This window comes from Lucilia cuprina, chromosome 4, assembly GCF_022045245.1.
Source record: "Lucilia cuprina isolate Lc7/37 chromosome 4, ASM2204524v1, whole genome shotgun sequence".
Taxonomy (NCBI): Eukaryota; Metazoa; Arthropoda; class Insecta; order Diptera; family Calliphoridae; genus Lucilia; species Lucilia cuprina.
This window is the reverse complement of record NC_060952.1, coordinates 23,775,537-23,791,596: the sequence shown is the minus strand read 5'-3', so window position 1 is coordinate 23,791,596 and position 16,060 is coordinate 23,775,537. Positions and strand designations below refer to the sequence as shown.

Genomic DNA, 16,060 nt, shown 5'->3' with positions numbered 1-16,060 from the left:
TTTTAAGCTATGCTTTCATTTACACTATTTATTTAATTATTTTTTTATTTCTGCTATACTTTATATTTAATATATTATTTTGTGTAGTATTTCAAACACAAAATGAACTAAACTTTTAAAACACTATTTTTTAATGAACTACGTACGTATACGTAATATTTAATACAAAACACTTTATTTTCCTACTTTTAATTTGATCAACAACAACAACACGTATAAACTTTTCTATTTTTTACTCATTTAACATTAACTTTGAAAAGTGGTGCTCCGTTGGTTTTTTTTTGTCGTAGACACTACGTAGTGGACACACTCACTTGCACAGAGAACTAACCTAACCTTGAACAAAAAGGGTGCTCCGCTGGCTTAATGCAATTTACAACAAACACACATACATATATATTAACGACTGCAATTTTTGCAAACGCCCGAAACCAATTGAAAATTAATTAAATTTTTATAAAATTTATTAGATTATAATAAAACAATAAGATTTTCATTAATTTACACTTGATTTTCTTAATTTTCAACCATTTTTACACAATTTTCTTAAGTTCTACACAAATTTTCACAAAACTTATAAAAGCGTAAAACCGGCGCGCAAACTTAATACTAAAATGTTTATTATTTTGACAGTTATTATAAAGAGAAGATGTGCACATAGGGAAACGAAAAAGGAAATGGCCAAGAAAGGGGAAGAAACTAGATGTCTTGTATAAAACAGGAAACGTAATAATTAAAACAGAAAAATTAAATAGATTATAAATTAAGGTAATAATGGGTAATATATACATTGAGATGAGAAAAAATATGACCAATTAGATATGGGACTTTGGGAAGGCTTACAAAAATACAAAAACTGTTTAAAGCGGTACTTTTTAAAATTTCTATTATATTGAACCTAGAAACATAATAATTAAGTATGTAGAGGTAATTTTTCGTTTTTTTCTGAAGGAACTTTTTGAAATTTCTATTATTTTGAACCTGTAAAAACGAAATTAACCATGTAGAGTCCACATTAAGGGAAAACTTATAAAATATTATTTTAATTTTTGGACTCGGTTTTTATTTGAAGTTTTTAAAAATTTTAAAACTGAAAACATGACCGGCTTAGAGTTGTTTTAGGCCGTCGACATTTTCAGTGAAAGGCGCCGCCGTCGTTAATAGTTGTCGGCGCAGAGATCTGTTCTATTTTATAGTTGAAGAATATAAATTTTTGCAGTTCGACTAAAAATTATTAAATTAAATAACTTTTCGGGCTATAAATTATAAACTTAATATTAACAAGACAGTTAAATTCATTAAGATAATTTTCTATCAGCATTAATGTTAAATTGGCATTCGAAATTTTTAAAAGAAAAGTACATATTAAAAATGAGAAAGTTTTGTCCACTTTTTATTTTCAAATGTTAAACAAATGAGCAATTATTATAATCAAATTCCTACACACATAAAGGAATCGAAAATTATTTATATTAATTCAATAATTATTGATTTACATACTACGAAAACAAAATTACTTTCACTTTTTTCAAGTGGAAAAAATATAGTGCAGCAGACACAGTTCAGTCAAAAAGAAAAAACGGTACAAAAGTAAGGAAAAAAGAAAAACAAAGAAAAACAAAATTACAACACTACTCCTCATTTGGTCATATTATAAAATAGCAAATATATGTACCTACCTATAGGCTACTTGCATAAATAATACAAAAATAATAAAAATACTACCACCTAGCTACGGTTGGAAAAGGTGTTGGAGCAATTTATTTTCATTAATTAGTGTCAAACATATATAAACCTATTAGTGGTCAGTTCGAGTGCTAAATTTTCAAAATACGCTTTAAACGCGCAGTAATCAACAACGATTTCATAATACTAAAGAAATTGCAAGTTGGGAAAAAATGGCAAATCCATCACCACTAATGAGTTTTGCAGCAGTGGTCAAGTCTGAGACAGAAGTTGGTGGAAAATACTCCAGTAATCGTTGCCCAGTACCCTCCATACAGTTAAAAATCGCTAAACTCAGTTATGATTTACACGAAGAAATTCGCAAATGTTTAGAAAATTCCACAATATCAAAAAGACTTAGAGAGGAACTTGAAAGGTAAGTTTATTATGGTTTATTCCAAGCGTTCTAATAATTAATTTAAATCAAATTAATGATTGTTTTCTACAACAGCGTAGAAATTATATACTCGTTGGAAAATGTTAATTTTATTTCCTGAAGTTGATACCGCCTTTTTATTAGTATTTGTTTTCAAGTCATTGAACTTGTTTTTTTTTTAATTCTAGTTAGTGAATTGCTGCTACTATGGATAAATTTATTGCTTCAGACATTGTTTTTGTTTTAATATGTTATTGTTTTTATAGAATTTTATTTTTGCAAAAAGTTGTTTACAAACACTCAGTAGTATGCTTTTTTAATGATCAAGTGTTGTTGAGTTTTTGTTTTGATTTCTTTTTTATTTGTGTTCCTTCATTTTCTTCTACTCCAAGTATTTAAACAGCTAACTATGAGATAGTCGATGTTACCTACAAATAAAACTAAATACCTATGTATGTATTTAAATAAAGTAAAATTTTTTTGTGACTTATTTCATTAACAATTTGTTTGATTCGTACTATGTACATACAGCTGTGTTTAAAAAATAGGAGTAGGACTTAAAAATAATTGTGCAGCTTAATTTAAAAAAGAAAGATTTACAGAAATCAAATATTTTTTCACGATATTTATTTGTTAAGTGTTTAAAGTACAAAACAAATGAAATTTTGTAAATAGGTTCATAAGTTTTTTTGGTATTCACATTTTTTGAAATCCATATCCGATTACGACTGTTCAAAAAAATAGGAGTACCGTTATTATCTAACCTAAGTTAGATTAATTTCCTTTATTGATAGTAAATATTTAAAATATGATATACAACTGTTATATTTAGATGATTTTGAGCTCAGTTCACAATTATTTCATTTAAAATCCTGAAAGAAAATGTCAGAATTGACGAAAATGAAATCTGTTCCAATATCTTGAAAATTATAAAAATATGGCGAACAATATCTGAAAATTCTTATGATAATTTCACTATAAGACTTTTTGAATACTTTATGAAGTCAAATATTTTAAAACTTCTCATAATAAATATACATTTCATTCAAAAATTATAAGAGCTTCCCATAAGCGCTTATGTTTTTTTTGAAAATAATCCCATTAGAGCGCCCCAAATTAGTGAAACTAAACCAAAATGTAGTTATTAAATATCGAGATCAATATTCAGTTAGTTCAGTTTAATTTTTAAACAAATCCTTTTTTAAAAAATAAATTTCAGACCATAAAACATATAGTGAAAGCCATAAAGTTTGCCAAGTAACACATTTAGATGTGGTTTCATAAATGGATAAAGTTTTAATGCATGAATACGACAACAAATTATATTTTTAAATCTAAATGAATTCAGAAAATATATTGAAAGCCCATTAATCGAAAAATATTAAGCTCTGACCTACTTTCAATGAAGTTGTATAATAGGAATGATTCATGATGGGTCTTGACAAAAAGGGTATGGTCTAATAAATTGTAAAATGGTATCGTACCCCAAATGTATGTACTCATATTAGCCCAAGATATACTCTTATATTCCCAATAAACAAATTTGATAAAATGCCGGTGTTGTCGTATAAAAACATTATTGATTCTAAATTGGTGGAGGCTCGTTCCATAGAAAGTAGGCCATTACATGGTTGTCGACTTACTGATTCAGCCAAAAAACATATTACTTGAAAATACGTACATATGTATACATATAAATTAGGCTTCACGCAATATTTTTGAAATTGTCATATCATACCTTTTATGAAAGTTTTTGGATCAGCACTAATATTGGGGTAATTATTTTGTTAAAATTTCCTCTCCTTCATCTGCATATTTGCGGCCAAACACCAATTTTGGGCGACATTTTTTTATCGACCGACAAATGGTGAATATATTTTAAATCCGACTTTAGTATACATGAATATTTAAAATATATACAAATAACTTTATAGAATTTGGATGGACTATAAGTGCATAAGAGCAAATGGAATAAGCTATTAAAATATCAAAACTTGATTTTATCATTCCTAAATAAAAAATAATGTTACAATTTTTAATTTCTTGTTTAGGAGTTGTGATGGTTATAATGTTTACTTGTGGGTTAATAAGTTTTCATTAAATAATGGTGTTTTTAATCATCACCTCCAAATTTAATAAAACTCCTCCCAATTAATGTCCCATATATAACTTGTACTAAAGCGTTCTAAAGTTTAAAATTTGAAAATTTAAAGTATCATCACATCTAAAGTATTAATGAGATATTTTTTTATAAAATGTGAATATGTTTATGTATATATTTTTCTATCAATAAAAAAATGTTTAAATTTTTATATTCCAGTTATAGCCGTGAAACAAGACGAGAAATTGTTCGTCGCATGCGTGGCGGTTCTCCACCCCTGTTCATAGCATGCAGTAGAGGCTGCGTACCGATAGCCGAATATTTGGTAACAATCTGCGAAGCTGATATAGAACAGAAAGGATTATATGAAGCACCAGAAGATCGTTCATATCATTTGGTTACACCGCTATGGTGTGCAGCGGTTTCAAATAACTTACCTATGGTCAAGTATTTATTACGTGTTGGCAGTGATATAAATGCCACCTCAGATACGGGATCAACGCCTGTACGAAGTGCATGCTACATGACACATATTGAAATGGGTAAGAAAATAAAGAATATCTTACATTATATTACAAATATTAATAAACAAAAAAAAACTTTAGTAAAATTTCTTGCTGAAAACGGTGCTGACATTAAGAAGCCCAACATGAATGGCGGTACTTGTTTAATAAATTCCGTACAATCGCCAGAATTATGTTTATTTCTAATATGTAAAGGATGCGATATTAATGCTGTTGATACACAGGGCAAAACCGCGTTACATTATGCTATACAAGAGCATAGGTAAGCGAAAATTGACAACATTTATATATTGTAAAATATATTATTTTATTTTATGTTTTTATAATAGACTGGAAACGACCAAATTGTTATTGGAACATGGTGCCAATCCTTATGCTATTAGTCGTCATGGCGATGATGCTTTACGTACAGCTTGCCTAAAGGGAGCACATCAGATTTTCGATTATTTAAGAAATAATTTAGAATATTCTATTGAAAGATTGGCTGAAGCTCACGAACTAATAGGTTTGTTATGTTGTTCATTTTATTAAACATATTTGTTTAAAAAAATCTGCTTTAGGTTCCACATTTTTGGATGAACACAATGAAAGTCGAGTAGCAGTTTTACATTGGCGTTTGGCACATCATTTAAGAGCGTCCCAAAATCCATATATTGGTAATTATTTTACTATTAATATTAAGGGAATCTAGAATATATTAAAATCTATTATATTTTCTTATATAGAAAAACTTCCTAAAGTTCCTTTACGTGAAGCCTATCGCTTTCAACATGAATTTACCACATTAGAAGCACTCGACGAAATGGCCACAGATATGGATGCAATGCGCATACAAAGTCTACTAATATGTGAACGTATTCTTGGTATTACACATAAGGACACTCTGTTTCGTCTAACATTTCGTGGTGCTTCATATGCCGATTCCCTACAGTTGCAACGTTGTATACAGCTCTGGACACTCCTACTAGAAATACGCGTTCAACATAATACACTGCTCTTTTTTGATACAAGTTTTGCAGCTCAGGCTCTTGTTCGCCTAATGTTAGAGTTGCATGAACGTAATACAGATCTAAATCAGAGTAATTTTGGCAATGAAACATTACCGCATTTTAAAGATGTTTTAACGGTTTTTGAGCTACTCACCAAAACAGTAGCTGAGTGTCATGCTCTTCTACAAATACGTCCTATATCGAGAAGACAACAAGAGAATTTTGATAGTATTTTCAAATGTATAGCTCATACCATATATTTACTTATTGCGACAGCTTGGAGACCAGAAGAAACACGAATTGTTTATAAGTCGGTGCGAAATTTGATTCAGGCGAATATTACCAGTGCCTGTACAAACGATTCACTATTGCATGTATGTGTTTCACGTTTAAATGTGATTAAAAGTGGTTTATTGAATGATGAAAATTTAAATGTAAGTGAAAGGAATTACTGAACGCTAAAAGGACAAAAATATCTAAAAGTTTTCGTTTTTTCTTTTGAAGGTTATATTTCCAAATGCTGATGTCATTAAATTGTTACTGGAATGTGGTATAAATGTGAATGCTAAAAATGAAGTCAAATCAACGCCTCTGCATATAGCTGCTCAACCTTATAATTTTAGTAATGAGGTATATAATACATTAGAAGTAAATTTAATGAAACTTATAAAAATCTTTCTCTTTTTTTTAAGATCATAAAAATTTTACTCGATCATGGTGCCGATTTAGATCAACCCAACAAATCGGATGAACGTCCATATAATTTAATTTCACTTAATTCAGCAAATACTATACCTCTCATGAATTATATTAATCTTAAATGTTTAGCTGCCACAATTATCAGTAAGTATCGCATACCGTATCGTAATCAAATACCAAAATGTTTAGAAAACTTTGTCAAAGATCACGAACCTTGAGCTTTAAAGAGTTTTGAATTTAAATACTGTGAAAAATAATGTTAATATAAAACAAACACAATAATCTTTTCATTATTGAAATATTATGTGAAATATGTAATAAAAAAGTGATATTAATTCGAATAATTGTATAAACTTATTAAAAAAAATATATTAAATTATTTACTTAAATAAAATAAAAAAAACAGTTTTAAAAATATATATTTGTAAAAAAAAAACCTAAAGTTGTTACTAGTTACATTTTAGAGCTTAAAAAGTTATTTATAAAAGTTCATTAATAAAAAGAACTTGGTTCATATATCTTATAATCACCATGTTATTATCACATAAATGCATAAATACTTACATATATTTATACCACAAAAACACTGACATAAACATACATAAATCTACTACTTATTTAATGAAAAATGCCAATATTTATTATTATGAAAATCAATATATATATATTTATTAAAGGATTCAATACTACAATATATTTATAATAAATTATTCTTGGAACTCTTCTACATGGAAATTAAAAACATGATTTAATATACATACATACGTACATACATATTTATAAACAAAACTATTGAATAATATTTAAAGTATTTATTTAATTTAAAAATATCTTGAGAAATCGAGAAAAAAATATGTAAAACCAAAATAGTTGTGTAACATACAATATTACAGAATTTTTAAAATAAAATCAGGCAAATTATTATTAAATCAAAAAAAAAAAAATAATAATATTAATAATTTCTTCTACTACAATTACAAAAAAAAACTTATTAAGAACATCAGTCATTTTCAAAATCTAAAATGAAATATAGTTATTATTATAAATACTCCCATTAAAAAGTTCCAATTCCCAACAAACATTTTGTTAGCATGATTTCTCACATTACTATAACTATCAATAATATGAATTTTCCAGCCCATATTGGCATGGGTAAAACTATTGTAATAAACAATATCGGGCCATGTTATATTTGGTGTTATTTCCAAAATTGCCGGTTCTTCATAGGGACATTCGGTGACAAGAGAACGATTAAATTTTTTAAAACTTGGAAAATTATCATCCAATCGACGATCATAACCGGCTGGATAACGTGATATACAAAGGGGTCCGGCAGCTGTTGGCTTGGGACGACCACGTCGTGTAAACTCGACACCAGCTAAAACACGAATTTCACTTTGTTTTGCATCGCTTAGACGATCATAACCACCGCGTGGTTCGTCTGTTATAACAAGCGGATGATAATTATCGGGCGAATGGGGATTATTGCCACCTCTTACCTGTTGGCAAATAAAAATAAAATGAAAAAATTAGACCTCTTCAAAAATATATACTTAAGAAATCAACAATTGTATATCAAAAATGTTCTCTTCCACAATAGCTGTTATCTATCAATCAGTTATAGGGAGGAACAATTTTTTAGATTGGTCATTTGAGATTCTAAAATGACCAATTTAAGAAGTTCTTCCAAAATTTTGAAGAACTTCTTAGATTGGTAATTTTAAAGTTAGGATTTGATTCCTAAATAAAAATAAACTATTAAACAATGTACATTGCTATTTAGTTATTCTGATTTTAGTAGTTAAATATAGTATTAATAATATTATTGGAGTATCTCTTTAAGATCATATATTTTCTTTTTCTTTTTATACAATATTCTATTGATATTCAATAGAATATTGTATAAAAAATTTCCTTCCATTGTCTGTCTACCTCTAGTTCCCATAAATATCGAGAAAGTAGGCAGTTTCTGATAAAACAATTTTACGGACTAATCTGAGATAGACAAAAAGAGTACTAATATCTCTATTTGTAGTAGTTTATTGAAGTAGATCAGACGTTGAAACATTTTTTAAGTTTTATCTTAATTCCCAAGTTGTTCATGATATTGATGTTTTAACAGTTTTTAAACATTTAATCAAATCAAAATCAGTTTAAAAATATCTTTCCATTTAAAAAATTTAAAATAATTTTATTTCGAAAAAGGAGGTCGTGATTAAATTTCGAAAAAAAAACATATAATTAATTCCACTATCGGTATGATTAGAACATTGGGAAATAAAACTTCTTAGTTTAAATGCAAGTTAAAAAAGACCATAACTTTTTAATAAACGTATGATTTATTCTTGACCATTTAAATCTTGTCCATAAATGCAAGATCATGTTGGAAACTTGTAAGTTGCTCATTAAATTTAAATATTAATATAAAAAACTTACTTTAAAAACTTACTTAAAAAACTTACTTTAAATGCATATGTAAGGCCTCTCTTCAAATACAATTCGGGAATCATATAGCCATTTATATACCAAGCTAAGCCACTAGAGACATGACCTAAAAAAAAAGAACTTTAGTACATAAACAGTATATAAAACTAACATTAAAACTTACCAGTAATACCCTGATAACCTTTCAAACCACCAGAAGGACCCAAATATGAATTAAAAGTGCGAACAGTTCTTAAATTTAAAAAACATATTAATATACATTTATAAAATAATAAAATAATATTACTTACGGATCTAATATCTTGACTTTCTCCCAGGTTTGTATGGGCGTATCAGCATGTTTCGTAAAACTAAAACAATCATTAACCGGTTCAGTTGTATTGAAATCAATTAAAACATCACTTTTGGGATAATAATTATGGAAGGCTGGTTCATAATTTGAGTCTAATTGACCTAAAGCCCATATAATGTAATTACTTCGGTCTAAACGTATTTCCTTGTCACCATGATCGGCTAAAAAAGAAAATTGAAAAACCAATGAAGACTAATTTAAAAATTATAAGTAAAAAAATACTTGCATGATTTTAAAGTCCTTCTAAAGGTTATAGTATTAATGCCATCTTTACGACTATAGGTATTCAATTGAAAATCATTTAAACCACCAACTACATCATCACGACAGACTCCTTTGTTTTGACCCAACACTTGAACACAGGGAGCCAGTGATGTTATATTATAATCGATCGAATAACCACGAATATCATCCATATAGGCTACAACCACATCACCTCCTATCATTTGCGAGGAAGTGTCTGAACCGGATAGACCAAATGACATGTAATCATTCTTTTCAACTTGACCCGAAAGTTGTAGTGTAATTTGTGGACCAAACACTTCCCAGGATACTTGTAAGTTTTTATGTAATTGTCGACAATTTGGTAAGGAAAATTCATATGGTGTTATTTTAACCAAAGAAGGCGGTACATTCAAATTGTCAGCAATTAAAACATGACCATAATTTTCATTATCGGCTAAATCATAAATACTTATCCAATCAATATCGAAAACAGTTTTATCACCAGGCAATTCCAGAGTTATAGTTTCCTTGTCATATTTGCGTATAGGATCTAGGCTGAAATTCAATTCAACAAAATCCAAAAATTATTTTGATTATCTTTGATCTTAATATGAAGACTACTTACTATCCCCTTTCATCGGGTATTTTGCTACCACGACTTGAAGGCTGTGCTCCTACGCCAGCCCAGAAAAAGGTTCTCTTTCCTTTGCCATCATATGTAAAATCGATAATTTGTATAGTTTTTGAGTCTAAAATTTCAATTGCTGTACTACTAACATTATGACTACGTTTCGAAAATGTACCACCAGCCTGAGGTCGTGGCGGTTCAAACTCTTCTGGTATATAAACATCGCCGAAATTATTCTGATTATTTAAATCATAAACTGATAGCCATTTTATTTCAGTTATTTTCTTACGATCCGGTAAGGTTAATGTAAAGTCTTTATTGTGATAACGATCTAAAATATTTGTTCTAAAAGAAAATTTAAATGTTTAATTTACAGCAACAATTTAATTTTAAATACAACAATACTCACTTGCCATACTCATCGGGCACTATAAAACCCTGTGGACCCGGGCGATTGGAAGCTCCTGCCCAAAAGAATGTATCAGCACCATTGCCATCGTAATTGAAGCCCACTACTAAAAAGGTAAATTCATTTACAGCGTATATATCACCAGAAACCTTTAATAAAGAGGATTTATTTTAAAATCAGTTTATACTGTTTCCAAATGGTATTCACCTGATGATGGTATGAATTAATTTTTCCTAAATATTTTCCTTGATAAGGACCCTCCTCGTCATCGAAATCAAGAACAGCATCTGAAATATATTTATTATTAGAATTTATAAAATTTAGGCTAGATCCTTGGAAAAGTTAAGGTTCCTTCAAAATGTTACTGCAGTAAAAAATCGTATGTATTTAAAAAATCCATAAAGTGGTCGTATTTGAAAAAATCGTGTTATCTTATTATAAAAAATGATTGCGAGATTGAAACTATAAATTTTTTAAAAATTTACAGGAGAAGCATAAACTATTTAAAGAGAAAAGTTTATTTCTATAAACGCGATTAATTTTTGTAGTAAATTGTTTAATGGTAGACCTATCAGTTGACAATGACATATATACCAATGGACGATAAGTATGTTTGAAGCTAAGAATTGTCTAATTTGGCCCTTAACAACCTAGAAGGATGAAAATTGCCATGCATGTTGTACCTACGCATAATGTAGAATTTGGATTTTTGATATCCGCTGTGCAAACATATTTAAAATATTAAGATCTCTTGTATCAGTTTCAAAATTTCCTTTCAAGCTTTAAACTTATACATAGATTGCCTGTTAATGATTGGAAAATATTGTATTCAAATACCGACACAAAATTCCATTTTTTAACTTATAAATGTCACTGCAAGCAAGCCTCTTCTTATTATCTTATACTTTTAGTACACTGACGAACATTTCCTATAAAGGTGGCATTCTCCATAACTATAAATAGAGCGCAGGGCAAAAAGAGTGGGAAAGCAAACAATGCTTCCAAATAATGGTACTATTTCGTTATTACATTTGAAACTAAACGGTTAAAAGCGGTAACTATTAGTTTTTTTGGTAGTATTTTATAACCACTTGAGTTTCTCTGAATGTTTGTTGAAAAAATTTGCAAAGGTCCTAAATATCTTTAAGATTTAAATACATATTCTGTCAATATACTTTTTCCTATATGTATGTATCAAAAGAAAGACATTTGATATGATATATGTATGTATATCGTTAACTAAGAGCGGAAACGTTTTGATTTGATTAAAACTTCAATATAACAATATAATAGTATAAACATATTACCACGAACCACTTCCTAATAATAACAAAGAGATATGCATATAATAATTGATATTAAAATATATGTAAATGTTAAAAGAACAATTTTTCAATGCATTCTATTATTAAGCAAACATTACTTAAGTCATTTACAATTTTTAGATGGGATTCGTAGGAAAAAGATTCGATTTTTCATAGATAAAGTTATTTAATTAAAGAATTTGTTACAATTTTTAATTTAATCATTAAGTGGCGTAATCAAGTATTTTTTCATTTTTATGTTGGGATTTTCCATGTTGGTTTAATCAATTTTAAATGACTCAGTTTTAAATTATTGAGCTATGACTTATGTATGTATTCTTCTTAGGTAAACTATAAAACTATTTAATTCGGAAGTGTCCAAATATATGAATAAAAAGTATCTATGTATTTAGTGCCTTTAGAAAGTTACTTGATATCAAGTAAAAAGAACTTAAAAATATCAGGTTTTTGTCTTGAATCTTTCGTTTGATATGTATGTGCAAGAAAATTTAAGCTTTAACCCGAAATGTTTTTGAAAATTTTCATAACTTCAAATTGCATGACATTTTAAATATAAAGAATGTTTTTGAATTTTAATATTCTTGACGTTGAGTTTAATGTTTTTGAATTCAATCATGTATTAACAATTGTGACAATAATTTCACTTTATTTCACTTTTATTGAAAATAGAATCATAAATTATAACCATCAAGGTTCTATTTGTGCACAAAAGAAAGTTTATGCAATTTCCTTTAAGAGCTTAATGGGATGCAAGTGTAATAACTATCAAAAAATATTTTTAAATTAAATGTTTTTGATGCCTTTTTTTGATCATAAGATGGCATCAACTATTTCCTTTAAGAAAGCTCAGACCATTTCCTTTAAGAGTTTTATGGTCACGTTGTAATGCAAGGAACATATAAAAAAATATTTTTACTCAAAAAGTTCTAGTTAAATATTTTTTAAGATATGTCCCTTGCAAAGCTCTTAGACACTTGTAAAACAAAACCCTGTAAGACCTAACTGTTTCAATTAGTCCTCATCTCTAACTCCGGGAGTTCTTGACCGATAGAGCTAAAAATTTGTGTCTGGCCTACTGTCCAATAATACCTTGAAGCAAATCTCATCCAAATCAACTTTTTTGAGTTGAGTCACTTGACACGAAATAAGCAAAAATCTATGTCTTCTCACACTTTCTTTTAATATACATACATACATACATACATACATACATACATACATACGAAACTACAGATCGAACAGTGGCCTTCGGTAGGTTAGTGTTAAGTATTCTAGACCGGAGGTGATGAATCATTGGTTAAGGAGCGCATAACAGGCTATATGGAGGCCAAGCTGTATTTCTTCGGATTTGATGTATATACATCAACCTTTCAAATTAACTAGTTAACATATCGATTATAGAATCCAATCATATTATTTCAACAATTTTGGAAAAAGTGTTTTCTTTGAAGTTTACTCATATTTTTTCATTTCTCATCTCTCAAAGTATAATTTAATTCTAAAACTAACAATTTTTAATTATCAAATAATTAATCGAAGTTTAAACGTTAAAAATGTATAGTATTTGTGGAACAAACCGATTAATACAAAAATCCGAACAGTAATAACCAGAGAAACTTTAAATATGCTCTAAAAAAGACTTTTAAGCGCCATATCCATGAGTCCATACGACGCACCACAAAAAACATACATTTGCATATTTTGGTTTCCCAGGTAATACACACTGGCTATTCATACTCCACATTAGGATATGGTATATTGGGGTTATGCTGATGTTTGTAACACACCTATACCTATCTTAAAAAATCGGCTAGAAATTATTTTCTTTGTCGATTAGAACATGTCTATCAATTGAAGATGTTTCAAACTGGCCTTACTTTACTCTATTATTTGTCTTAAATGTATAACCTTATTTATTTTAAATTTATAACCTTATTAGATTATGTTTCGTATATATAGAAGATAAAAATAAAAGTGATTTTCATTATTTTCGAATAAAAACTTTTTTTAATTTATTTCTTATAAAAAAATTATGTTACTTTTTACATTTTAGCTAAAAAATTCATCTTGTTTTTTGTTTAATATTTCTATTAGAAATCTTTTAAAAACCTAATAATTAATTCTTCTATTTTGTGAATACTAATAAAGGCAACCTATAAAAGACAGCAATGTATATTAAAAAAACGCAAAAATATTTTTGTTGTGCTTTTTAATTAGCAAAATAAAAAATAAAATTATATGCAGCATATTATAAACATGATACAACTGTCAAGCTTAAAAGTAACGTCGATATTATTTTATTTTAGCTACATTTATAAATTTTTATACAACATTAGTAGACCAGTTTCACAAGTTTCGTACGAAAGTGAATTTCTTTTTTTTCAACACAATATTTGTTGTAGTTTTGTTTTTTACTCCAGTAAACTTGAAAGGGAAACTTAATAAAATACACCAAGAAAAACTTGTTAGATTTAGAAGAAAAAAAAATTACAAAAATAATTTTGTAGTTGTTTTGAGATTAGTATTGTTTGAAAACTACTTACTAGTTGGCGAAGGAGATTGTAAATATAATACAAGTATAATTATATATAAACACCAGTTGAATTTTATAAAACTATTTAAAGTTACACTACGGCAACGACTTCCGCTTATTGAATACAACGTATTCAATGTCATTTTAACACAAAATAATTAAAGAAAACAATTTATAGATACAAACAATATAATGTATTTTTTTTTTGTGACTACGTGGTATATTTTTTCTTTTTCAAAAGTAATTAAATTTATTATTATTTTTTTTTTTGTTTTTCTTTATTGTTTTAGTGCATATTTTTCCATTATTTTGTTTCTTTTTGTTAAGAAAATATTATGTTTTCATTTGTGTGGTATACAATTTAGTGAATCACTTTCAGATATGAAGAAATTTTATTGCATTATCACAGATACATTAACAAAAAACAACAACAATTACTGCGATCACACATTGGTTTTACTACTCTGCGTCATCACTTTTGTTGTATCATGCGAAATTGTACCGATCAAAAACTTGTTTCACTTTAACTTTATTATTGGTTTTGGTATGTGCGCATGCGTTCCCCCCCACGTCTTTAACTTTACCACTTTTCTGTTTCGTTATTATTAAGCGTTTATTTAATTTTTCTTCACTTTTATTTATCCATTCAAATTCGCGTGTTTACCGCAGCGTGGTTATTCTTAAACTAAAATTAAGTTTGTGTGTTTTAACTCAATCAAGTCTTGGCCTTAACGTTGGCTTTATTTTTGCTTTGGTTGGTCTTAACTTGGCTTGGTTTGCATCGCATTCGTTCAGTTAAATGGTCAATGCGCTCTCATATACCAAAAATACACAAAAGGGAACAATCGTAAAGAAACCCGAGAGTTACGTGAGTAGAATTTTTAATTTCATTTATAACTGTAATTTTTTAAAATTTTGTTATGTTTTGTCAAATAATTGAATAAGAGAGTGAATAAAAGTTAATTGAATTTAGTTACCGGTCTCTTTTGTGTGTTGTTCTCAGTGGTTATATATTTTTCTCTTTATTTCTTTTTACCCTTAGGAGGTTTGAATTAGTAACATAGCACATACACACATTTTGTTATTAAAAAAGTGAAAGATTTTTGTTAAATACATTTTAGTTTTACTTTTCTAAAGGAATGAGCCTTATATTTTCTTCATTATATAAGGTTGTCGATATATCGTGAGTTGAAAAAAAAACTGAACTTCTTTTCCATCCTTCATGCCTTGAAATTATATATCAAAGAAAAGATGTTTGTTTCTTAAGTCTTTTGTCTGCACAATGGAAATTGCTTTTCTCCCTCTCGCCATTACTCTAACTCTCTCTTATGCATCAGAAGTTTGTTTCTTAAGTCTTTTGAAATAATTTGTTACACGTTCGTATCTTAAGTCTTGAGTTTAATATGAAGATTTTGAAAGATGTAGATATAAATTTTGAAATAAAAAAATTTAAATTTTGTTTCTAAATGATTAAGATGTAAATAAACTCTCTAAAGAAACATTTTTTGAACAATATTTAAAATACATATAAATATTTCAAAAAACATGATTTTTCCCTAAATATTTTTGGTATGTATAACCGTCACATACCTTTAAACCGATTTTCAAAAACTGAAACAATTTGGTTACCAAAGATATCTGGAGCCTTAATAAAAAGTTTTCCAGAAACATTCGTACACACATTACTTAATCGAAATACATTCAGTTATTTTTTTTTCATCACTGAAAT

General features: G+C 28.0%; 2 protein-coding genes across 2 annotated transcripts; one reads left to right on the top strand and one right to left on the bottom strand.

Moving 5' to 3' along the window:
• The first annotated feature begins 1,174 nt into the window (after window positions 1-1,174).
• On the top strand, window positions 1,175-7,066 carry LOC111690387 (protein fem-1 homolog A). Its single transcript, XM_023452855.2, has 8 exons — window positions 1,175-2,101; window positions 4,422-4,744; window positions 4,808-4,988; window positions 5,056-5,231; window positions 5,287-5,382; window positions 5,452-6,149; window positions 6,220-6,345; window positions 6,408-7,066. Exons 1-8 carry the CDS (start codon window positions 1,899-1,901, stop codon window positions 6,630-6,632), a joined length of 2,028 nt encoding a protein of 675 aa, XP_023308623.2. The 5' UTR covers window positions 1,175-1,898; the 3' UTR covers window positions 6,633-7,066.
• Window positions 7,052-15,023, bottom strand: LOC111690395 (protein Skeletor, isoforms B/C). Its single transcript, XM_023452867.2, has 9 exons — window positions 14,342-15,023; window positions 10,681-10,760; window positions 10,474-10,622; window positions 10,062-10,409; window positions 9,438-9,991; window positions 9,150-9,372; window positions 9,023-9,090; window positions 8,877-8,965; window positions 7,052-7,913 (listed from the first exon to the last, which is right to left on the bottom strand). Exons 1-9 carry the CDS (start codon window positions 14,472-14,474, stop codon window positions 7,425-7,427), a joined length of 2,133 nt encoding a protein of 710 aa, XP_023308635.2. The 5' UTR covers window positions 14,475-15,023; the 3' UTR covers window positions 7,052-7,424.
• Between the last annotated feature and the right edge of the window lie 1,037 nt (window positions 15,024-16,060).